The 24,666-nt window shown below is 50.5% G+C and overlaps 2 protein-coding genes and 1 long non-coding RNA gene across 3 annotated transcripts in view; all 3 read left to right on the plus strand.

Moving 5' to 3' along the window:
* Positions 1 to 8,128: 8,128 nt before the first annotated feature.
* LOC144246490 (uncharacterized) lies at positions 8,129 to 10,325 on the plus strand. Its single transcript, XR_013340185.1, has 2 exons — positions 8,129 to 8,355; positions 10,291 to 10,325. It is a non-coding gene; the product is annotated as an uncharacterized LOC144246490 (long non-coding RNA).
* A 1,890-nt stretch (positions 10,326 to 12,215) lies between these two features.
* TNNI2 (troponin I2, fast skeletal type) lies at positions 12,216 to 14,089 on the plus strand. Its single transcript, XM_021526739.3, has 5 exons — positions 12,216 to 12,332; positions 12,622 to 12,750; positions 13,137 to 13,226; positions 13,359 to 13,535; positions 13,843 to 14,089. Exons 2-5 carry the CDS (start codon positions 12,628 to 12,630, stop codon positions 13,939 to 13,941), a joined length of 489 nt encoding a protein of 162 aa, XP_021382414.2. The 5' UTR covers positions 12,216 to 12,332; positions 12,622 to 12,627; the 3' UTR covers positions 13,942 to 14,089.
* A 673-nt stretch (positions 14,090 to 14,762) lies between these two features.
* LSP1 (lymphocyte specific protein 1) overlaps positions 14,763 to 24,666 on the plus strand; it is a 47,987-nt gene continuing 38,083 nt past the window's right edge. The window contains exon 1 of the mRNA XM_021526725.3: positions 14,763 to 14,934. Coding sequence (XP_021382400.2) covers positions 14,855 to 14,934 — 80 coding nt within the window. The 5' untranslated portion in view covers positions 14,763 to 14,854. The remainder of the gene's footprint in view (positions 14,935 to 24,666) is intronic.

A 24,666-nucleotide genomic window follows, 5' to 3' on the forward strand; every position in this document is an offset into this window, starting at 1 on the left:
GGCTAAATGAGAAGCAATGTGGCTTCACACATAGCCTATTCTCAGCCCATGAGGATTTGTGCACACTAAGATGTGACTCGGGCTCTGGGACTCACAAGTGGCCATCCCCATGCACCACATGGATGAAGATGCACAATGTCAGCTCCTTTCACCTCACATGGTCCTACAGGAGTGGCACCTGGAGGTCCTGCCAGGGTGGAGGGGCTGAGGCTCTTGCTTTCACACTGTGATCACACCACCCTGGTGAAGACTGGCTTGCAGCCCTCACATCACTTCTGGACAGGTTTCATGTTTAATCTGGGAGTTTTTTGTGGCCACATGTCCTGCTCCACCCTACTTTGTGGGGCCTTGGTGCTGGGGCTGCACAAGCAAAGATCTCTTCTAGAAGGATGAGGGCATTGCAGTGGTGCCACTACATGCCCTTGAGTATGCTGCAGTTTGGGGTGACTCCAAAGCAGCTTCTCTGAGCCATATGCAGGAGGAAGCTCCCTGCACTGGGAATTACTCCTGTTCTAAAATCCTTCTGCTACAAAGCAGCCACAGAACACAAGATCTGGGCTCATGCTGTGGAATTTTGGCCCCAAAAAAAGAAGTCCTTTTCACCACAGGGAGCTGCAGCTCAGTGCTAATAGCTATTGCCTGGACTCTGGAGGGGAGAGAGCCTGGCACATTAATGAAAAGCTATTAATATTAAAAAGCAGTTAATCTGTGATTACCCAGAGCTCCACAGAGCGACTATCCAAGAGTTAAACAAACATGAAGCTGAGGAAGATTATGAAAAGCCTTGATAGAGATTAATGACCTGAACTTAACCATAAAAAGCTGCTGCTGTGTCTGCCTCTTGATGAATATTCTCCAGGTTTTGCTGTGGCTGTGAGGAGGGGAGAAATGACAGGGTGGTTTTGAGATGACTGTAACAAGTGAAGTGTGCCTTCTGCTGGGGAAACAGCATCTGCTGGCAGCTGCTAATGAGATGGAGGAGGAAATCAGTCACCTGAGAAAGACTTGTAAAGGGATGTTTTAAAGCCTCAGCCTTCAGTCTCAACATTAGAATCAGATCAAAGCCAGATGTCTGAGCATCTTCTGCCTCACCAGTGCTCCTCCTGCACTTGGAGGGTGGAAGATGAGACAAGAAGAGAAGTAAAGGAGGGGGAAAACCGACTGGTCCTCGGCTTTTGTCTGTGCTGTGTTCCGTGTCTGCGCCTAGAGGGCAGGGCAGTACGTGCTCTGAGCTGGGTCGCTGTGTCATCTGCTCTGTGGTCCCCTAGAGCCTCGCCAACCAAGATTTCTTCTTCTGGAGATGGAGCCCGTGTTCACGAGGGAGAGAAAGCAGCGATGCTGCACAGCCCCTTGGTAGCCGTGTGGCAATGCTGGAGGTGTCTGAGTGGCTTTTTCCAGGAGGCAAGAGCCAGCCATTTGCTGATCCTGCACCACAGGGGCAAAGAGGGTTTTGCTGGTGGTTAAGGGGGCAAAAGCAGGTACCCAGTCCATCCAAGGTGCCCAGGAGGTGGCTGGGGACTTTATCTCTCTGTATTTAATTAGCAGCTTTGCAGGTCAGTGGCAAGGCAAAAGGCAGGGCTTGGGCCAAGCAGAGGTCTGATAAAAGAGACAAGAAGCACTGAAAATTGAGGTGTTTGTTATTAAGATTTATAATATCAATTATTTACATCCAGATCCAAGACTTCTGACCTCCAGAAGTCCCTCCCAAAGTTAATTATTCCCTCATTCAGTGATATCTTTTTTTGTCCCTCCACTCAAGGAAATCAAATGGGAGGGCTGCACAAGGAGAAGGCTGAGCCTCATATGTGCTTGTCACCAGTCGTCTGCAGTGAGACAAAAATCATTATGGGTTGTCATCATTCGGCCTGGGTATGGGCTGGCTGTCCTCCAGCCACAGATTTTTTGGCTAGTCTTAGAGTTTTTGAGAGCTGGAGAGCATCTAAGTAAGCTCTTCTCACTAGGAGCAAGCATGCCTGCCTTATAAATATTCCTTAGCTATCATCTTTATGCCTTACAACTTTATGGGTAAAATGTGTACTTTTGTCATGCATGGGCTTATTTTTTTAAAGCTCCAGCTCCTGGATCCTTATCCCTAGTTCCCTTTCTCTATCCTCATTCTCCTACCCTTTTCTCTCCCTTTTTCCTCCTCCCCTTTCCCAGCCCCTTTCCCCTGCTCTGACTGCTGCTGGGACTCGTGTCTGGGAGTGTTCCTGCTCCTGGTTGGGCTTGTTTTGCTTCTGGATACAGAAATATTGTTTGGACCACTTTACATCTCAATGCACCTTGCCCTGCCATGGGCAGGAAGGGAGGGGTAGAAGCCCCAGGCAGTCCAGTCTGAGAACCAGGAATAATAATGGGTGCACAGAGCTGCTTCCCAAAGTTCCAATTTGAACTTTGTGGGCAGACTTGGAAAAAACAGAATTGTCATTTCTCCATATTTCAGGTCTAGGTAGGATGGAACCAAAGGAGAAGCAGCATGAGGATTGCATAGCTTTGATTGCTGCTGGGCAAAAAGTGAATGGGTGAATGGGTGTCCATCAGTGATGGCTTATTGCATGTCAACAAGATGGGAATTTCTCAACCGGCTTTGTTGACTTCACAGAGAGCTGATGAAACCCCTGCAGGCACTTATTGCCACTCAATTGCAGAAACAAGCACAGTCAGTTAGGAAGAGGAGTTCAACTGAGCTGAAAAGAGGCCTTGACCTGCAAGCAACCCAACCCAGATTGTATTTTACGTTCTGTGAGCAGCACCTGGGAAGACGGTGGGTTTGCAAACAAGTGTTTCATCACCCTGCTTGTGAGCATGGGCATTGCAGATGTCCTTGTCTGAGCCTAAAAAGTTCTCTGTGGGAAATGGGCACTTTGAGTTGTGAATCAGTCATTGCTGGCTTAGTAAAAGAAACATTGTCCCCTTGGAAGAGCCAGTGAAGAGCCCAGAGCCCATAAAAGAGGTGGCTGTCTCACGTGGAAACCAGCCCAGTTGACATCTGGTTTTAGCCTGGATACAGGGCATTTTCCTCTTAACTTTTACATACAAGTCAGAGCAGTTTAGATATAGAAGCCTGAATCTTGGCATGAAGGTTTTCACTTAACACAATCCACTTAAAACACTTGGCTTTGGTGTTCACTCTGGATGTGACAAAGGATGTGTTCATACCTGCAAAGGCCTCTGCTGAAGGTTTCTCTGCTTTGGATGCACTCATCTCACACCACTCCCAGCTTTTGCACATGTGCTAAACTCAGGCCTGCCTTCATAAAAGAAGGCAGATACTCTGTGAATTAATTGGCTTTGGGGATGTTCTTGAGAGATGCTCAGTGGTGTTGTGTGTTGAATTTTCCTGGCGCAGCCCTCTCCTACACTGAGCTCATCCCCTCCATTGCCAAACCTGAATGAGAAGCACCTCTGGAAGAGCCTCCAGAGGCCCATCTCCTTGCAGCTGTCTTCTCCCAAGGGTTTCTCAAAGCGTGCAGGCAGGTGAGGCTGCCAAGGGTCTTTGCAGCTAACAGATTTATTTTTTTGTAAAATGAGGTGTCTGGGGTCACACAGTATTTACAAAAAGCCAGAGTGCTTGGAATGGATAAATTCTGGAGAATCATTCCTTGCATGGCTACTGGTTTGTAGAGCAATTGCTGACCTTGGGGAGAGAAGAGCTTTGTGATTTATCTATTTTTCTTGAGCTCTTGGCCTTTTTTAAACTAACACCATGTTCTTGCTGCTGCTTTTTCTTGGCACAGAGGGCCTGAAAGACCTTTTGAGAGCAAAGACACGTTTCAGCCATACTCATTTGAGCACACAGAAGTCTCAGCTTGTTCTCCAGACACGTTCTGGGTCATACCCTGGTCTTAACCAGGCTCTGAGGATGTGCATACACATGAAGGATTGTGATCAGGTGTTGGGTCACTTCGGTAATACTATCCAGGGGCAAGCTGGGTGGAAATTCCAGAGGGATCACCTCCTGTACACATTAAATGCTGAAGGCCTGGGCACGGACCAGTGCTTGTCAGAGGTGTTCACTTTCCAGGGGGCTGCCAACTCAGTCTGGAGTCATGGAGGAAGGGCCACACTGTGGAAGAGGCTTCTGGTCCTGGGCAGAAGTGAGAAAAGCTTCTCAGAGGAGTGAGGTTTGTGCCCAGGGCTGTGCTGGGAACTGAGTGATCCTAACCCTGGCTATAAACACAGACTCTCCATCACTGGAGACTGAAGCCCCTGTGTGCTACCGTGGTCAGAAGGGACTTCATCCAGAGGAGTTTTCTGGGTTTTGCCCTCTCCCTGAAGCCTTTCTTCACCCTTTTGTGTTTCCATTTTGAAATGCCACCCTTCCTCCATGCTCTAGCTTGCAGTGAGCTGCAAACTCTTCTGGAAGCCCACACCAGAGAGTGTCCCTTTGGAGTGGAAGGGATCACTAAAATGCCTTGTTTCTCTTCAAGGCCAGTGTTTCTATCAAAAGCAGCCATGTGTGAGTACTTATGTGTGTCAATAGGGAGTTTTTCTGTTCCTACAGGCACTTGTCCAAAGTTGTTGACTATAAAAGTGAAGTGAATGAAGAGAAGGGTGGGGATGTGGTGTTCACAATCCTGCAACGTGGCAAGATACCCTAGTCACTCTTCTTAGCATCATCAGCAGAACGCCATGACTGCTTCAGTAAGATTGGTCTGCATGTCTCCTTGCTCATGCAGCTGGAGAGATGAGTTTTTGTGGTCTCACCAGTCCTTTTCTTTATACTGTTTGGCAGATGGAAGAGGCTGAGAGCAGAGGGGCAATCCACAACATGGGGTCCCTGATGCAGGCCCACAGATCTACCCCTGCTCCTCCCCTGCCTTCTCCAGCAGACTCTCCTTTCAAGGCCAAGCTCTCCTGTCACTTGTCCCTATTTTTGCTGCTGTTGTGGGGCTCTGAGCCCAATTTCAGCCCCCTGCACCACATGCCAGCTCCAAGATAACCCTCAGGAGGAACAAGAAAAGCCACATCCCAAGGAACCCACTGGTGTGTTGCCCCTTCACAGGACTCGTCATCACTCCGGTAACTGACTGCGTCCACCTGGGGAACATTGACAGTGGGCAGGGCTGTGCCTGAACAGCACCAACAGCTTCAGCAGTGACAGCTTCAGCAGTGACAGCTTCACTGACATGAGCTGCTTGCCCAGCGATGGCAGCCTGAGTGTCATCCCCTACCTCTGCCACAGAGAGGGTTCTGCTCACGCCTCATGGCTGACATCTGGGCTCTGCTCCATGGAGACTGTCCTGGAATGGGAAGCCCTGTTTGTGGGACATCAAAGTCTCACCAGAAAAAAGGAATTGTGTCCTCATCCACTGCTGGGATGGCTTCTCCCAGAGTCCTGTGTGCATCATTGTGTAGCTGGTGGTCAGAGCATGAAGCAGCTGTCAGCTTAGGAGCTTGTGATGTATCTGCTGAACATGAAGAGTGTCATCAGAACCTGCTGGTGGGTTTGGAGCCTGAGGGCATTGACATCATGTGCCTGAAGCACTCCCTGTCAAGGAAGATAGTATGCAGCACAGGGTGGCAGTGTTGTTGGCAGCAGCCCTGTACAGGAAAAGCCAAAATCCCTAATCCCATTTCATGGGCAAATAAGATGACTGTGGGTTGGGGGAAGTAGCTGTGGGATGTAGGATGGCTCTGGCACAATGATGTGAAAGTGATGGACTTCCTTTGTAGAGCTCCTGGGGGTTGCTGTCAGCAGAAGTAAAGAAATGGGGAATTCTTCTAGGGACACACTGGAGGGCAGTGGGTATGTCCAGGGCAGGATGGGGGCCATGTGCTTTGCTTTGGTGCAATGAGATTTTGGGAAAGCAAAGAACAGTCAAATACAGGTTTTCCCAGTGATCTTGCCTGAACTTTTACTGTGATCACCATTTCTGCTGAGTAGCATGCTTGTGTTTTGCTAACAGTGTCATCCTTGGGAATAAGGCACAGCATCATCTGGTGTCATGTTACTCCATAGTGCCCTTCCACTTGATCCTTGTGGGATGCTGAAGAGGAGGCAAGGTGTAAAGGTGTAGGAGAGTGTCATGAGGAGCAGCTTGCATGGATTCATCAGCCTTATCCTTTCACCACGTGGTGATTCCATGGAGGAGCCTGGCCCAAAAGAGCTGCACTTGAGTCTCTAAAACATTGTGCAGAAGCTCCTGTGTGTGACAGGTCTTCCCTCGTCTGACCCTCAGGATGGTGGAAGTGTTCTGAGAATGGTGGCCCACACCCATGGTACATTCCTCTAGCTCAGGTGGGGGGAAATGAGGGAAAGGAACAAGGTCAGATGGTCCATAGGAAAGTACCCAAGTATGAACAGTGCATCCATTCCTGGCCTCTGCCTAATTACCTCACTAATACCTAATATTCAGAGCCCAACACCCCTTTGAAGGATGTGCCTGGAGCTTCATTATGCCTTCATTGAGCTTGTTTGCAAGAAACTTGTTCTCTCATCATTCAAATACTTAAATAATTCATTTGGAAACTTCTGTCTTTCCTAATGTTAACCATGGTTTCTAGCTTTGACATAGATATGTTTTTCCATTCTTTCTTCTCCTCACTGGGTTTCTTCCTCATGCCATTTAAGTCTGGTGCTTCTTTCTTTTTCTGGGAAAGCTGCCTTACAGCTTAACTCCTGTGCAAGGCAGCTCCATGGAAACCCTTCTGCAGACTCAGAAACTCGACCTTCTGCTCATGCTATTACCACACCTCACCATCCACTCCTCCTGTATCCCACGAACACTTCTGTTGGCCAATATTTTGGTCATGGCACTTCTTTCTTTGAACTTCATTCTTCCACTATACCAGGTCAAAACTTTCCTGTCACAAGGTGATAACCACACCCTTGAAATTCTGAGCAGATCTCTCTTGCTGTGCTGCATGCCTGGACTCCAGGAGATCCAGGATGCCTTCTTCTCACAGAACTGAAGGAAACTCCCTGCCTGTGGGGAATTTTGAATGGAGAACTCCCCCAGTTTTGATTCCTCCACCAAGAGCTGAGCGGCACTCTGGAGGACTGATGGGCCAGCAGAGGCCAGAATGTGTAGCTGCAGCATTTCAAAGGGACACATCCCAAGTGGGATATGTGAGTCCAGGCACACCCAGCCTTGCCCACGCTGGGGGTTTCTCCCTCCTCCACCTGCTACCACGGCAAACCCCTGTGAGACACCAGCCCCATAGCAAGGACTGGCTCATCCTTCAGCAGCACCTGCAGCACTACTTGTGTGGTGCTGAGCGTGGTGAAACAGGAAGCCTGCAGCAAGGGATTTGCCACTATCCATATAATGTCTGGGAGGCACCTGCAAAATATTGTCAGGGCCTTGTCTGAATCAGCCTAAAAAGCCCTGGCTGGGATTGGAGGGAGTGCCTGGCCTGGGGGAGGAGATCAGGAGCTGTTTGGGTCCCCGTCTCCATGGGATCCCCTACACACACACTGTACATGTGCTGTGACAAGGGCTGGGGAATATTTCCAGCCACATTTCCACCTGCTTCTCCTTCAGATCCATGGAGATATGGGTCTGGGTCATCCCACAGAGGGGATTACCCTTCTTGCTGTCAGTGTGGGGCTGCTCCCCCACGCTCTGCTGCCTCTGCCCAGCCCCTGGCTGGATTTGAGGCTTGAGGCTGCCTGCAGCAGATTCACAGCTTTTTTTTCTAAAAAAATCTCTGAGTTGTGTTGAAATATTTCACACAGGGAAGAGCTACAAGTATTTACTGTGTAAGAGGAATAATTGAGGTTAAAAAAGCATGTTAGTACTGGATAGCTTATTAAGGGATTGCTCTTGCATATGCTGTTGGCAGTGGATATTTGGGGTGCAAGCTCTTTCTTCTCTTCCTTCCTGAAGGGCAGAGTTCCTCCCAAGCCCTTGAAGGCAAATTGAGTCATGCCCTTGTCCATGGATAAGCCACTCTGTATATCCAAGGGGAAATTTTGATTAGAGGCCTTGCAGATGGATGGCTGTGTGCAGAGAGCCTGGGCTCCCCACAGATTTGAAGCCATATCTATTCTGACTGGTTGGTGGCAGGAGAAGGGAGAGGAGGGCTCCCTACTTGGAACTTCTGAGGAAAAACACCTCCCCAGCTCCACTGGATCCCACGGGTAGAAGATGTTCTCCTCCTCCCCACCCCTCCTTCTCTGGGGGCTGCCCTCTCCTGTTCTCCTGCCCTGGCCTGCCCCAGCCAAGGGAGGTGCACAGCAGACTCTTGCACATCATTGGTCTGAGAAGGTCTCCATGCCCTTAAAGAGAAGGTGGATTTTCTGCTGAGCCACCCGAGAAGCCCTTTTATACCTCCTTACTCAGCCAGCTGTCTGCGGCTCATCTGTCCATCCTGTCCAGCCTGCACGACTCTGATTTTCTCCAGGCTTGGGTGAGCATTTTTGCATATCTCCTAATGACCCAGCTTGCTCTTAGGGAGTGATGGGGAAGCAGATTTACTTACCTGAGTATTAAGGAGATAAATACCAGGTGGGGGTGGCCTACTGGGAGAAACAGGAGTGCGAATAACACTTTCTCCATCCTTTGCTTATTGGAGAGGATCTGTGCATTGGAAAGGTTCGCGCTGTCGCTTCCACTGAGCTTTTCTCTTTCTGATTTCATGCTTTCCCCTGCCTTGGCTGGTTCTGCTCTCAGCTTGAGTGGCTAGGGCAAGTGGAGCCTAATGTGCCCTCCACAGGGCCTATGGATTGCGGATCCTTGCCTGCGGTGACTCGGCTATGCCCCCATCTTACACCCCATCCTCCAGCTCCCTACCCTTGCCGAGCCTTCCTGCCCAAAACCACCCTGGGACAGGCACCGACATCCCAATTCACGGTGTCCTCCCGGCAGAACAGGCGATGCCGAGCCCACGTCGCGGGCTCCGAGCCGTAGCCCGGGCTGTCCCCTGGCTCGGAGCCGCAGCCCGGGCTGTCCTCCGAGCCGCAGCCCGGGATGTCCCCGGGCTCGGAGCCGCAGCCCGGGATGTCCCCGGGCTCGGAGCCGCAGCCCGGGATGTCCCCGGGCTCGGAGCCGCAGCCCGGGCTATCCTCCGAGCCGCAGCCCGGGCTGTCCTCCGAGCCGCAGCCCGGGCTGTACTCCGGCTCGGAGCCGCAGCCCGGGCTGTCCCCCGGCTCGTACTCGCGGCCCGGGCTGTCCCCCGGCTCGTACTCGCGGCCCGGGCTGTCCCGGCTCGGCGGGAGCTGTGTGCGGGGCAGGGCTGTCAGCGCACACAGCCCGCGTTCCTGGGCTCGGCCCCGCCACCTGCGCTCCGCACCGCCGCCACCTCCCCGAGTCACGGGGCTGGCACCGGGCAAAGGCTGCCGTCCCAGGAGACAGCTGCAGCTCCTTCTGCAGCTCCCTGGCCATTTTTAGAAGCACTTTCCTCCCCCCGCCTCTCCTCTCTGAAGCAATGTGATGGGCCCGCACATTTTCCAGGATAAAGTTTCCTTGGCCCTGCGAGCTGTGCCTCCTGCCTCGGGCATGAGCCCCCATTAACACTTCCCCTCCTGACAGAGCCTCCCAGCTCTGCAGACGGCTGCATTGGCTGCTCTGCAAAGGGCAGGCTTAGGAGATGCAAGTAGATATTGCTCTGATAGAAAAGTAAAATTCTATTTATGTGGAAATCATTTACAGCAAATCAAAGGTGCTCTTCCATCTCTTCCCTAATACACTGTGTTGTATGTGTAAAATTTCCACTTAAAGCAAATGAAAGGGATTGCCTGGGGAATTTTTTTGTGCTTATATCAACTCAACCACAGCTTCCAGCTGTGCTGAGGCTGCTGCAACAGGCTCCCCTGTCCCACAGAATGAATGCATACACTGGCAGTAGCATCCTCTGGAGTCCTTCCTTGCCACCTGGGGTCATCGCTGACCCTTTGCAGGCTTTGGGATATTTCTTGTTTATGAAGTGAAGTAAGGTTGAATGGCAAAGTGAAGCAGCAAACTGAAAATAGTTTTTGCCTTTTCTTTCTTCATTGAATAAAATGGTTTTATGGGGGTCAGACAAGAAACATACCTGCAGGAATCACTGTCACAAATCTCTCTTTTTCTGTCTCAATCCCATTTAGCCTTTTCCAGAAGTCCTTTGATGTTGTGGTTTGTGTTGCTATGAGGAGATATTTGCCTCTCATCTACAAACTGCAGCCTAGTTCCCTATATGATGAAAAATTTGTGAAGTTGGGAAATAAGAACAAACCTGTTCCTCTTTTCATTTTCTAGAGGAGGTTTGCTTTGTTTGTAAATCCACAAAAAAGTGAGTTTAAAATCCACAAAAAAGTGACCACAAGCATGAATAATTGTAAACTTTTTCTCTTGGTTTTCATTTCAGGCTCAGAACTATCTAAACCAAGATGTCTGAGTAAGTTCCCATTTTTTCTGTCTCTAATACACTGTTGGCATTTAAAAACTTTTGTTCAACCACCAACTTTTATGGTTGTTAAGATTCTTCTGCTTGTTTCTAGTTAGGATGCTAATTAACTGCCTTTTTTTTCCTCTTTCCCCTTTCTCTTCCTTCCTTTCCTTGTCCATCTGCTTTTCCTGAACAGTGAAGAGGTAAGTGTGTTTTGCTGGCGTTTTTCCTTTAGCAATGCTTATGGCAGCAGTCCTGGCTTCACCGCTCCTCCCTAGGAAAATCAGCTGCTCTGTGTATGTGTGTGTGTGAAGAATGGCTCAGGGTTATTTTCTTGCTGACTCCTCCTGGTAAACACATGAAGGAGAAGAAAAATCCCTTTTGAATGACTATTTTTTTTGTCCCCTGGCATGGAGTTTGATGCTTTTCCCCCTCCATTCCTGCTTCCCCAGCCGGCCACGAGATGGTGCTGGGAAGGCAGTGGTCCAGAGCTGCCTCTCCTCCGTCATCCATCCACCATCCCGCCCTTGGCCGAGCATCCTCCCCTCCTTCCCCACATCCAGCCCTTAATTTTCTACCCACTGAGCACTGACAAATCCCTTCCCAAAGGCAACCCAAGGAGACCTGGATCCAGGGGAGTGTGAGCAGGGTGGAGGTTGCATTCTTAGCAAGTTTTCCCTGGCTTCTGGCAAAGCCAGGTGGGGTTGGGGGTGTCTGAAGAAATGCAGGCGAAGGTGTGGGAGGATTGTTTGTGGCTTTGTCACTCCACATTTCCTCTTAGCATATTGCTCCATCCTTCATTTCTGCTTAGCATCTCCCCATATGTCTGCAACACCACAAGCTTCAACTTGTTCTCACTGAGAGAAAAGAGGATGTCAGGGACACATAGAAATGCCACAAAATGGTGCTGATAACCAACATGTTCTTTTACTCCCCATCAAGCCCAGACATCCCAGAAAAGGCTGGGAGGACACTCTTTGCTAAGGTACCAGTTTTCAGATGGAGAATAAGCCTTGGACTAACAGCCCTCAAGGGATCTGATTGTCTGATGGTTAATAGTGTGCTGCATCTCTGAGCTGGGTGCCTTTTCTCTGCAAAGCCCTCCAGCCCTGTCAGGAGGGCCTTGGCACCATTTACATATGTGAGACACGTCAAGTTTTGTTACATTTCACTCTGCACATCCTTATTCACTTCCTCCTCTCCGCAGCACAAACCCACACCCAAGTGCTGCTTTCTACTCCCCACCTCTCAGCATATCTGATGTGCTTCCCCTGGGCCAGCCCAACTGAGCCATGCCCTGTCTTCTGGGTGAAATGCTCAGGAAACAGCTGAAATGCAGAAGTTGTGGGTTTTTTTGTAAGTAGGAGTCCTATTGCTGCTGGTCCAGCATGACAAGGACAGAAGGGCAGCCTGTGGTTGGGTCTGTCCTCCAGCTGTGATGAACCCTGCTTCAGCATCACTTGTGCTGGGTCTTTCCAGCTCCAAGAAATTACACAGCCTTCATGTTTTCACCTGCCTGGCTGTCCTTGTCACTAGAGTGTCAGAAGGACGCATGCCCTGGACTGCTCAGAATGACATCCCACAGCTCCTGAGTGCCCAGGGTCATGGGGGTCATTAGCTTGAGCACAGTGTAAAACACATCTGAGTGAAGAGGAAATCAGAGAAAAGGCTAAAAGTCCCAAGAAGCCATGTTTGAAGCCATATTTTATACATATATTTTCAAATTCATCACCCTTGTTATCTTTTCCTCGGGGACTTTGTAGATTTTAGATACCTGAGGTTGGCAAAGCTGGGTTCAGCAGGGAGCCTCTTCCTTGAGTGCTGCTGGTCTGGGGACAGACTGTGTGTCAAGATGGAGCAATCTCCCTGGCAGGGCTGCAGGTCCTTGGTGGACTGTGGCATTGCATGGGGAAGGGCAATGGAAAGGGGAATGGGCACCTGGTAACCTTCTTTTCTCTTGTCTTTTCTTCCACTTGCAGAAAAAGAGGAGGGCAGCCACTGCCCGTCGGCAGCACCTGAAGGTACGTGGCACTGCTGTGGCTGTGGGATGTGTGTCCCAACCTTCCCATCTCCCATCCCAAGCCAGGCAGCTCTCAGCACTCTCCCTACTAGAAGAGGCCACGATGCACAGCATAGATCTCCCAGCCCACTGCTCACTGGGTCTCTATCTTATCCCTTGCTTGGAAATGGTATTTATGGGAACTCCCCAGGCTGCCTCTCCATCAGGACTCCCACTCCCCTGAGGAATGACCCCCCTACCCTCCTTCCTTGCTTCCATCCTGCACTGATGCATCTCCTGCTGCCTTTCAGAGTGCTATGCTCCAGCTTGCTGTCACTGAAATAGAAAAAGAAGCAGCTGCTAAAGAAGTGGAGAAGCAAAACTACCTGGCAGAACATTGCCCTCCTCTGTCACTCCCAGGATCCATGCAGGAACTTCAGGTACAGGCTTCTTTAACCCTTTCAGTGCTGGAACAGAAAATATTTGACTCTGTCAGTCAGCCTGGTGGATATAGACTGGCCTTCCCATCTTGACCCTCTCCTCACCTGTGTTACCCTGGAGCCAGATGAACATGGAGCTGGCTTGAGAGGCAGGTGGGGTCTCTCTCCCAAAAAAAGGGGTCTGGCTGGCAAGAAAGATGTGTTTTAAAGGATGTGTTGAGGCAGCATTTGTGTGCAGCCAGTAGCATGGAGATTAGGAGCTGGCTGATAAGCTCCTCTTCACCTTAAGCCTGTCTAGTGTTCTGGACTGAGGGTTTTCAGAGCCAAAGCAGTCAGGAGTCAGTGTGAGTCCTAGCAGTCAATATCCCTCTTTGCTTTCTTCCCAGGAGCTGTGCAAAAAGCTTCATGCCAAGATAGAGTCAGTGGATGAGGAGAGGTATGACACAGAGGTGAAGCTACAGAAGACTACAAAGGAGGTGAGTTCCTCTGGAGCCATCCTTCAGGGGAGTCTGCAGCCCATTCCTCATGCCTCCCTGTGCCACTTGGGTCCATCTCATTAAACCCACGCCCTCCTCTCTCTCCAACCCTCCTCATTTCTTCCCCCCCAGCTGGAAGACTTGAGCCAGAAACTCTTTGACCTGCGTGGCAAGTTCAAGCGGCCGCCGCTGCGCAGGGTGCGCATGTCGGCTGACGCCATGCTGCGGGCCCTGCTGGGCTCCAAGCACAAGGTCTGCATGGACCTCCGAGCCAACCTGAAGCAAGTGAAGAAGGAGGACACTGAGAAGGTATCCTTCCCTCTTCCTGTTGTCCCTAACAGGAGTAGCTCCCACCCTTGAGGGCTCACACCTCCCCGCAAGACAGACAGAGTTGAGAATGACTCTTTCTCCATAATGTTCTTCCTGCTCAGTATTTCCTTCTCTGGCACCCATGATGTTGAAACAGGAGGGTGCAGTTTAGAAAGATGTATTGCATGGGTGGAACTGGGTTCCTCCAGCTGACATGGGGGTTTCCATGGGTGGACTGGTGTGGGGCCCGGGCTGGGTGGGTTCTTACCACGGCGCCATTCACACCAACGCAACCTCCCTCCCCCAGGAGAAGGATCTCCGTGATGTCGGTGACTGGAGGAAGAACATTGAGGAGAAGTCTGGCATGGAGGGCAGGAAGAAGATGTTTGAGGCTGGCGAGTCCTAAGCACCTGCATCTCCACAGCTGTCCTCCTCTCCCCGCTGTCCCCACTGCCCCGCCGGGCTCAGGGGCGCTGACTGGGTGCCATTTCTCTCTAGTTTTGTGAAGAGCTGCATCATGGCAGCAGTGATGTAAATAAAGCTTTGGTGGGAGAGGTGGGTGTTGCCTGCCTGGGTGGCCAGACCCCGACTCATGCCATGGTGCCAGCAAGGATTGCCTCACTGTGGCAGTCCTGGTGGGGATGGGGGGGCTTTGGCAGGGGCTGTGCTGAGGAGGTGGGGGGCCTCTCTGCTGTTGGTCCCTGTCCAGAGCTGCAGATGCTCATGCCCTTCTCCAGTGGTGAAGAGACAAAGAGAGAACAATCCTAGCCCCAGGAGGAGTTGCAGAACCTCAACCTATGATGGCATCAGCAGGAAGCTGTGGGGAAGAGCTGAGATGGGGGGAGAGGGGGTGGCATCTGCAGGGCAGAAGCAGTCCCTTTGGCTCCAGTGGGATCTGAGAGGTGCAAAGACAGGAAAACCTTGGCAGCACCTGCAGCAGCAGCCTGGGACTGGTACAGTGTAGGGTGCTGTGGTTTAGAGATGATGGCTGTCACCAGAGTGGCACGGGGGGCAGTGGTCCACTCCTGTCCCTGCCATGGTGGGGATGTCTGTGCTGCCCACTTTTCTTTTGGGTTAGCCCAGGACTTCCAAATTTTTAGCTACCGACAAGTAAAATCTTAAATCAGTCTCAATGGTTTTTAAAAGGAAACAAAACAAACACCCAAATTCATCTTCCTTCTACCTTCTCCCATCCCCCCAAACCCTCAGCCCATGAAGTTTCCGGCACAGCTCACTTCTGCTGAGCACAGGAAAAGCGAAACAGCAGCACCCTGGTGCTGGAGCTGTCTGTGGGGCTGCTCTGCCAACCAGGGGAGAAGATGTCAGACTCGGAGGGGTGCCAGGAGGGTGCAGAAGGAGTGAGCCAAGTGGGAGATGAATCCCCTGAGGAGAACGAGAGGTGAGGCTTGGGGACACCACAGCTGCCTTCCAGTCCCAGGATACTGGGCAGCTGGGAAGCTGGGGGAGGGGGGGGGGCACAGAGGGAAAGGAGGATGTGCAACCAGAACAATGATGACCCATGAGGCTGGAATAGGTCAGATGTTCCATCAGGTTTTTGACAAGCTTCTCCAGCTAGGATGAGACTTAGATTTCCTAAAGGTCTCAACTCCTTGGAACCTCAAAGCTCTTGGGAAGGGGTTGATCGAGTGGAAACCCCAGCTCCAGAAGCAGGAAAGCTCAAGGGAGAGGTCTGGTGACCTGGAGCTGCTCTGCAGCTGAAATCAGCCCCGTCTCTAAGACCTCTCTAATGTGGAGATCAGCTGCCTTGTCCTTTCTGAGCACATCTAATTTCTTGCTGCATCCCCTATGTCACCAGCCGAAGTAACCTGGCAATGTTTCAGGCTGGCTGCTGTAAAATTATATATCTCCCTGTGCCTCTGCTCTGCTTTATTGCTTAATCAGCAGAGACTGTAAAATTTGGGGTCTCTTCACTTGAATACAGACAGCTGTCCATGAGGGTTAAAAGAAGACAGATCAGTAGCAGAGACCATATCTGTCTGTGGTGGAGGCAGATAGATAAGCTTGGCCAAAGTGCATCACCCACAAGTACTCAGATTTGGACTGGATTCAGGCTGAGCATCCAGGGAGCTTAGGAGGTTGCCTGATTTTTCACCTCCAGCTTCAAAGCTCACATTAGCATTTCTCCCCAAGGCTTCTGAGAGCTGGCATAGCTGATGTTGATGGGGGGAAAAAAGCCCCTTGAGTGACAATGAGAGGAGAAAGGTGTGTCATCTCCTGTCATCAGTGGTTGCAGTAAGTGCTTCTGCTGACACCTGACAGCAATTAGCCTCGGCTGAAGATTTGACTGGAAGCTTCAAAATGTGCTGGAAATCTCTGTACGTGACTTGCTGCTGAAACAAAGGGGAAGCCTTGGCTGCTGAGGGAGGACAGGGGTTTCCTCAGCAGCGGGATCGATGTGATTCCCAGCAGTGTTCCTGCCTGGCTGTGCCTCTGCTGCAGGCTCAGCTCACCTTGCAGCAGCAAGGAGCAGCTGCTGTGCATGGCCAAGGCAAGCAAACCTTCCTGCTCCCCTCTTGCTGCAGGGCCACTGGCGGGGTTTGCTGGTGGGGCTGGGTCAGTTTGTTCCCTTTCTGTTTCCTGATGGAGTTTCAGCTAATAAAAGGCTGTTTGGAGGAGTCTGTTCTGTCGGTTCTGTAGCAGGCAGACCCTTACAGCCTACTTTAAAAAGAGTGTGAACACTGACAGTAGGGCAGCACATCCTTTCCTCTTTAGCTGTGTTCTAGAATCTTAATGAAAATTTATGGCAAAAATAGTGAGCAGAAATTAGTTCCTCTGTTTCAAAAATATGAAGAGTTACTTTCTCTTACAATTTGTATCATTAGTTTCATGTGCAGCTCTCAACTTCTCTTGCTTTTCCTTGTACCGTTTAAACACTTGCTAGACTCTGGTGATTTCCACTCCCAAAATGGAGGAAGGAAGTGTTTATTTGCTGTTTGGGTCTACCTTTTTTCACCCTGTGGCTAGCTTATCTCCCTGATCTCCTCTCCTTGATGAAAAAGCTCTTTTCAATCTGACCCATATATGGATGGAGGCAGGCCAAGGCTCTAAGGACAACCTAAAGCATGATGGATGTCAGAGCAACCAATCTTGTGATAGAACTGTCAGGAAAGTAAATCCCAAGGCTCTTGGGTGTAATGCACAGTGGGAGATGTCAGGAGAAAAACATTGGTGCTGTGTTTCCCTAGACAATGGACCTTGTCTATTTAACTGTGCTCAGTGTATATAGGAGCATGCAGTAGAAAAGGTTCTAGAAATATTAATTTGAACACAGCCTACTCTGTTTCCTCGTACAGATTGGGACATACTGGCAAAGTCCTGCTGATGCAGGTGCAACACTGCTTAAACCAGACCTGTGTTATGCTCTCTTCCATGAACTGGAATAGCTATATGGAAACTGCTGTGGTGTGAGTCTTCCCAAATAAGCAAAAAGCTCTGGAGAGGTGGCTGCTTGGGCTGTCCTGCCTTGATGGGGAGAGGCTGGGAGCCCAGTATGTTCAGGGTCTGCAACTCGGAGCTCTCTGTAAAGCTCTGGAGCTTTACAGGTAACTCCTGCCCTTAGTTCCTACAGCCATGGCTGGGCACGTCCCTTGGGCTGTGCTGTGCAGGATATCTGCACCTGGGAGGCAGATTGGCTTTTCCCAAATTCCCTTGTCTCCATCCTCCTGGGGCTTTCCTCCCCGTGAGCTGCAGGGCAGGCAGCCCATGTATGGTCACTGCCTGGGGAGAGGCTCTGCTGTGCCAGCAAGCCCCAGGCTTTTCCTTGCCACGGCCATCCCCAGCTGTCTTGAATTCTCCAGATCCTTAGAGGAGTCTTAAGGGTCTTTGCTGAAATGACTGCTGTTGCTAAGTATACCCATGGTTGGAAGGAGGTTGTTTGGGAAAACTGATACTTGGAGACTTTTTGGACCCCTCAGTGCACCAGATTCCTTGGGGGTAGAATGAAGGGATGGCTGATCCCTGCTCAGGAGTAACTGGTCACAGTTTGACCCAGCTGGGCTCATTAAAGTGGAAAAATAGTAGGGAAATTAACAGGGGAGGACCAGATGGATTATTTAATGAAGCTGGGTTATACTTCTGGCTTCCAAATTGGATATAGGTGGTCTGGCAGTGGCATTAGGGATAAAGAACTGTCTCTAATTATAGGAGGTATCAGGTGCTTTCACTGTCCTTTTCTCCTTGAGGAAAAAAAAATAAATTAAGCCTGGCTTGCCTTGCCTTGCCTCCAGGCTTATTTTGCTCTGTAAAGCTATGGGTTTGGAGGAGTGTGTGTTAAAGCAGGGGATTGCCTAGCACTTCATTTGAATTGCACTTTCCTTTTTAAAACACAGAAGACTCTCTCCTGGCTGAAAGGCTGGCTTTTTAAAAACTCTTGGTGTGAAGTCTGGCTCTGAAGCTTGTGGGAATCCTTTGCCCCTGGATTTTGTAAGGTGAACTTACTTCAGAGGGTTTAGGGCTTTTCCCCAAATCTGAAAACCCTGCGATAACTGGAAGGGTTGGCTGTGCAGCAGGGAAGTGCTTAACCTTGGTATGCCCTGGGGATCCTGGGCCCCTCTGCTCTGACCTTCAACGACCTTGCTAATCCAGCCCTGACTAATGCTCTGCCTGCATCCCCCTTTGCATCTGTCACCCCTGTGACCCACGTGCCCAACTGTGGGGTCTGCCTGGGGGCTCAGCTGGCTCCTTGCTGCCCTGGTGCTCTCTTCAGAGCTGGGTTTGCTCCCAGCTAGGCACTCATCCAGCCTGGCTGCTGCTTCAGTCAGGACACTGACTCACATCTGGACAGACCACCTGGCCAGGAGGTGCTCCGAGATCTCCTCAGTGTCATGTTTTTCTTGGGAACAGCTTTTTCTTTGAGCGGGGGTGGGAATCCTGACCCAAATAAAGTTGTTGCTCAGGTTCCAGGAGGGATTGGTATGACCACCAGGCTCCTGAGAGCGTAATCTGGCTCTGACTGACTGCAAACCTGTGGTCGTGCTCAGAGGGATCATCACAAGGATTTGGTGCTCTCACTTCATCCTCCCCATGCTGCTCTCCTGGCACAGTCCAGCCTTGCAAACCTGCCTGGGAGGGATGGTGCTGCTCACCTGGAACAGGTGAGGGAGGGCTCTGCTCCCCCAACTTGCACAGCAGCTTGGACCTCCTGTAGCTGCAGGTCCTGTTCTCTTAATGAGTCCAATAAACTCCTGATCAGGCTGAGTTTTTGGCATCCTTTGAAGCCAAATGTGTGGGGAATGGATCTTCATTATATGGTTCTGTTCTAAAGCCTTTCATGAGGAGAAGCCTTGGGGATGTACATCAGTGAAAGGAAAACACAGGCATGTATGATAGGGGCTCAGGCCTCTTTACCCAGGTCATGTTCTGGATCATGCCCATCTAGTATGGGTCAAAAAATAGCACCTAGGAGGTACTGCACATTCTGGGAAAGCAGCTGTCCTGCATGACATGAATTTGGTATGATCAGTACTAGAGGAGCACCCACAGTGCCCAGCCAAGGTCAGGGTGTCACCATGGTGGGTATTCTGTGGTTAAGCCTGTGGCTGCTGCCTCAGGGATAGAGGACTGGTTCTCTCTGCTGCAAGGCCAGACAGCTGAAGCTGAGGTGTTCAGGAGGGTGAAGGGATGCCCTGACTGCAAACTCACCCACTGTGGGTTTGGTGCCCAGAAGAGGCGGTTTCCTATTGGACCTGTGTGACATCTGCCAGGCCTTGGCAGCTGTTTTAGCTAACCCAAGGCATCCCACACTTGACACCTGTGTTTAGGCACCTGGATGGCTCCCTGATTTCCCAGAATCAGCTAGGAAGCACAGGCCACTAGTGAGATTTGATCCCAGCTCTCCTGAGGCTTGGCCAGGTGTCTCTGAGTCCTCAGCCTGTCTACATGTTCCACAGAGGCTCAGTCACGAGTGGGTTAACCAGCCCCACTTGGAGCCCGTGTATGTTTTCCTTGCCAGTGCATCCGTCCTAACACACACCAGATGTGTGAGGCAGCCTTTGAAGTGTCTTAATCCCAGGTTTTGGCACTCAGAGTTGTCTTTCTCACGGGCAGGTCTCCAGTGCCTTTCTGGGGGCTCCACTCCTGCAGCCCCCATCCCCTGCAGGAGAAATTGCAGCAAGGCAGGACAAAATACCTTCTGTTATTTGCTACTTTAAGTAAGTCCCTCCTGGGATGGGCTGCTGGGTCTGGCAGCACAGCTCCATATTCAGTCATACACAGGAGTGTCAAACCCAGGAACCACTTGGGTTCAGCCTGTCTCACATGAGCAGTGGTGGTGGCCAGCAGCCTGGTGCATCTGGTAACTGTCCAAAATACATGGATAAAGAGGAAGATACATGAGCAAACCCAGCTGGATTTATTGATGAATACAAATGGAAGTCAGAGGGCTTCTATTGGATTAATTGGTGACTTCCATCCAGTGGTCTGAAAGCTTGGGGCAATCTGCAAGCAATTGATCTGAGAAGTGCAAGACTCAGATTTGCTGGAGCTCAGTTTATTTGGATTTCTCTTGCTATTAAACTGACATGCAGGCCCAAATGCTTTTGACAGTGTATGTCAGCACCATCCCTCTGCCTGCCATAGAGAAAACTCTGCCAGTTTGCTTCCGCTGGAGGTCTTCAGTTCTTTTGCTTATGTGCTTATTTTGAAAACAGACTTTTTTTTTTGTTAGGAATTCATTCTGCATTACTAAGGAAGCCTCTCTCCCAGCTCTAGGTATCTGTTGCTTGCTGCAGCTGACTAGACAGTTTGTACAGCGCCTTTTATCAAGTCCTTGCCAGATAGCTTGGAAAATATGATCTCTTCTTCTGTGCTCGTGCATGCTTGTGCTTTTCTGCTGCAGAAGCAGTTTTCTTTCCAATGCAAGCTTGCTTTGGAGCCATTAGCATTGACAAACTCTGAATTATTGACAGACCCTAAACAATCATGGCTGCCAGGTATTTAGGAGGGGCAGAGTTCTCTCCCAGTAAAATTGATGACAATAATAATTTCCTTTTGAAATAAGTGCCTCCTTGCAGATGTCTCATAGTTTCCCATAAGAGGAGCTGACAGCATTGTGCCCAAGCTGAGCTGTCCTGAAGGGCAGACTACTGTGATGCACAGGCTGTGCACCCCTGCTCTGGTGGGACCTCTTCCTGGGGGTGGCATTTGTCTCTTCTGCTGCTTCTGCATTCCAGTTGCCATCTTCCTGCATACAAGGTTAGCTGCCCTTTGTGCAGAAAGGCTCCTCTCAGCTTTTCTTTGGGCCCCACTTTGGAGCATTAATGACTATTCCCCCTTGATGGAGCCATGTGTCTTCAAGCTCTCTGAATACATGATGATGCTTTTGCCAGCCCTTTCAAAACAGCTCCTGTCTTTTGTCCAGCTCAGCTAGGGAAGCATGGGTGGATATGGGCAAGCTGATATTAGATGCCTTTCCCTGGGACAAGGAGCTACTTGATGGTGCTTGGGAGTTCCTTCTTATCCCTTTAGTCTCCCCTGACCCCAGCTGGAGTGACAGCCTGGCAGCGTAAAGCGGAGATTAATGGTTGCTAAAACTGCTTGTGTTGCACAACACGGTGCTGCATCAGAGCCTGGAGCCAGCTGCAGATGAGCTAATAAGTTTATATTGGGCAGAAGCTGTATTTTACTTCTTGAAAGCTGTGTGGTCAGCTGAGCAGCATGGCTCGACATAGGGCTGCACTCGTGCACTCATGAACTCACCTACAGGCCTATCCACAAAATGTGCTGCACGGCTTTGGGCGATGCTTAAACGTGTCACACAGATGCCACCTGCTGAAGAAAGGTGGTGCCTCCCTTAATGGTAGTGCACCTCTTATACCTGGCATGGGAGATGCCTGAAGGTGTCTTCAGCTGCCCAGTGTCCATCTAATCCACCTAGTCAAAGCAAAGACCACTCCATTGATTTTAAATAGACATTCAAAATTCACATTCATTCAGCAGAGACTCATGACGAAGCAATGTGATGCTATAAAAAGGCTTTTTTCCTGCAGTGTCTGCTGGGGGAAGACAATCTCTTGGCAGCAGCTGCCTGTATCTTATCCATCCTGGCTGGAGTCCTTTGTCCTGCTTCTTGGCCTCATGGTAGACAAGCATCCCTAAGAGATGAAGCCTGCCTCCTCAGGGCCAATAGTTCTCCTCTTGTCCTGTAATGACCCTCCTGTGTGGGATGGGAGTGTCTTATCTGCAGCCATTGTTTTGTCTTCCTGTCTCTTTCCCAATGGCTTTGTTAATTTAACATAATATATAGATAGCAGTGCACAGTATCAGTAATGCTGCTGGCTCGACATGCTGGACCAGCTGCACTCCTCCAGGGCTTGGCTGGGTCACTTGGCCTTGGCTCTGATCTGGGAAACCTGGAGGGTGGCTCACCACAGTGGCTCAGGTGGTCCTTGCTGTTTGCCCAGCCCTTGGTGCAACAGGAGCCCAGATCTCTTTTAACTGTGCTGGGCTGCCCTGGTAATGCTTCTCTCCTTCCCCTGCTTTTTAAATCCATCCTTTGTCCTTGTGTTTATCACCCCTGGGGCAAAAACATCTTCTCTTATAAGGCTTGTGACTTGCACCTTCCCCTCTCACTGATAAATGAAGCAAACGTCATTATGAAACCTAGTGATTTTAGGTTTATGGATGTACCCCTTGAATTCCCCAGGGAGTGTCTGTTTTCCATTCTGTGTGAGGGTGAGAGGTGGTGGTGGGGTAGAGGAAGAAGGATGCTCCTTCTAGACCCAGCTTCCTATTCCCTCTCATTTCTGCCTCTTTGGATATCAGAGGAAGAAAGTCATCACTGATCCCATGCCAAATATTTCAGACTTAGTACAACACAGTGTTTGCTGGCTGTTTAGACCTACAATTATACATTTTTTTCATGGTGCTCCTCTGAGCACGTTGGCCTGGCAACAACTCTGAGCCAACAGAGTTGGCTCCTGCCTACAGCAGCCCCTCCCTGAACACCCATGGGGTCGAGCATTGCCTTGGGAATATCCTCTCCTCACTCATGCCAGGACAGAGGAAGGCTTGCTGGGGAGCATCACTGGGACTGGACTCCCTGCCCTGCCCCCTGAGCTAACTGCAGAGGTGGGGCGCCCTGCCCTCCTGGCAGCACACTTTGCTGCTTGCAAAGAGCTGTTTGGTGGGAAGGAGACAATGTGCTGCTTTTGGCTCCTAGTCCTCTGTCTCCTCAGGATTATCTCTTGTTTACCTGTCTTGGTCTCTGGATTTGGCTGCCTGAAAGTGAGTGCTGGCAGAGTAAGGTGGACTGAGTTAAGTGGGAATTCAGGGTGCAGGTGAGGTGGGCAAACCCTACCCCACAGGCCAGCATGTAAACCACACCATCTGTGCAGCTGATGTACCAATGTACCAGCCCCTTTTCCCTGAACTGGGGCTCCTGGGGAGCTGGGCAAATGCTGATGCCAGCCAGGCTGCTTTCCAAGTGGTGGATGCACGTGCCTGGTGAGGAGAGGCTGCTGGGATGTCAGGATAGGGGGAGAGGTTTGGGATGGCAGAGGGGAAGATGCATCATTTCAAAGGAAAACCAGAGACCACCCCCCATCTATTCCTAGGGGCTGCTGGTGGAGGCACATGGTCTCCAGCTGAGATAGAGCTCTTAGTCCTTACTGAAGATGTGAGGCTGTCCCTGTGAGAATATCTTCTCAGGGTGGGATCCCACCACTGACATGCAGGCATGGACCTCTGGAAACCATGCTGGCAGGTGGTGGCACTTGTAAAGGACTGGCCCTTGCAGTGACTGTGCTTTGGGTCTTATGCTGACAGTGGCCAACATCCCAGCAGTATTGGAGAGAAAAGATTGAGATGTATGCTCACTAGCAGGGCTAGGGTATTTTTGTTTCTTTCTTTCTTTCTTTTTTTTTTTTTTTTTCCTTTTTTTTTTCCCCTTGACCATGTGTGAGCCTTCAGCGGATTTTGCAACTAGTGCTACATAGCAGAATGATTGTGTAATTAACGGGAACTGGTGCAGCCCTATCTCTCTGGGACTCCAGCCCTCCTTCCCACAGTGATGGAGGCAGACCCACTCTCTCTGACAGCATTTCACCTTCTCTGCCTTCCCTGCTGCTGGGAAGAGCTTTGGGGAACTCCAGTGCCACACAATGTGCTCCTGTGTGCTCCAGTTCCTTTACTGGGGTGGTGTTTTTCTGCAGAGATTTATGCTGGTTCTCCTAGCTTAAACTGTGCCAAAAAATAACAGATGAATTAATTTTTGGTTTTTTTCTTCCTGTGTCCACTGTACTCCTACCCACTTCCTGGTGGGATCAGGGGGGTTGTTTCTGTGAAAGGATCCAAGCAGCTGTGGGACTGATGCTGACCTTACTGCTCCTGGACACATGGCATGACTCAGACTGATGCACGTGGCAGTGAGGGGCAGGAGAGGAGAGGGGACCCAAGGTACCTCTGCACTCTACGGCAGTGCTGTGGGGTTTCTCTGTGGGCATGGCCTTTGTGCTTTTGAATAGTGGGTTTAAATGCTCCCTGCCTCACAGAGATGGGGATAGTGACTCTGTCCATTCCCTTTCTTGCAAGCTGTGGGTCCTGCCCTGTTCTCTTCCTGCTGTGGTCCTGCAGGACCCTGCTTATGCTGGAGGAAGGATGAGTTTTCTTGTCATATCTAATATCTTTCTCAAAGATGAAAGCCAGGAGAAGGGCAGGAAGCCTTCTCCAGAGTTTCAGTGGCCCAGCCACCTTGAAAGATTTTTCCAGACAGAGTTCAGTACCAGGAATTTCTCTCCCTGGGAGCAACACAGAGCTCAGCCTGCTGCCTGTTGCAGTTAAGGGACCCCTTTCCTCACTGCCTCTCTTCTGGTGTTTCCATATTATCTTAGCACCTTAGACCAGCAAGAGCTAATGTCATGACCTCTCCCCAGTCCTGCATTTCATCATCCAAGCATGACTTCTGTCAGCCCTGTTCATTGAAAGCCCCATCTCTGAGAGGCAGTCAGTGTTGGAACCTGGGTGGAAGTCTGCCAAGTGCTTTCAAGACAAGGAGCTCATGCTGGCATCCTGGGGGAGTCAAACCCGGTGTGGAGCCAAGGCTCTCTTGCTGGGGGAATTAACAGCTTTTCCTCTGCCCATTTACACACAGACTTTTCGCCTCCCACAGGTAGCA

This window comes from Lonchura striata, chromosome 6, assembly GCF_046129695.1.
Source record: "Lonchura striata isolate bLonStr1 chromosome 6, bLonStr1.mat, whole genome shotgun sequence".
NCBI lineage: Eukaryota > Metazoa > Chordata > Aves > Passeriformes > Estrildidae > Lonchura > Lonchura striata.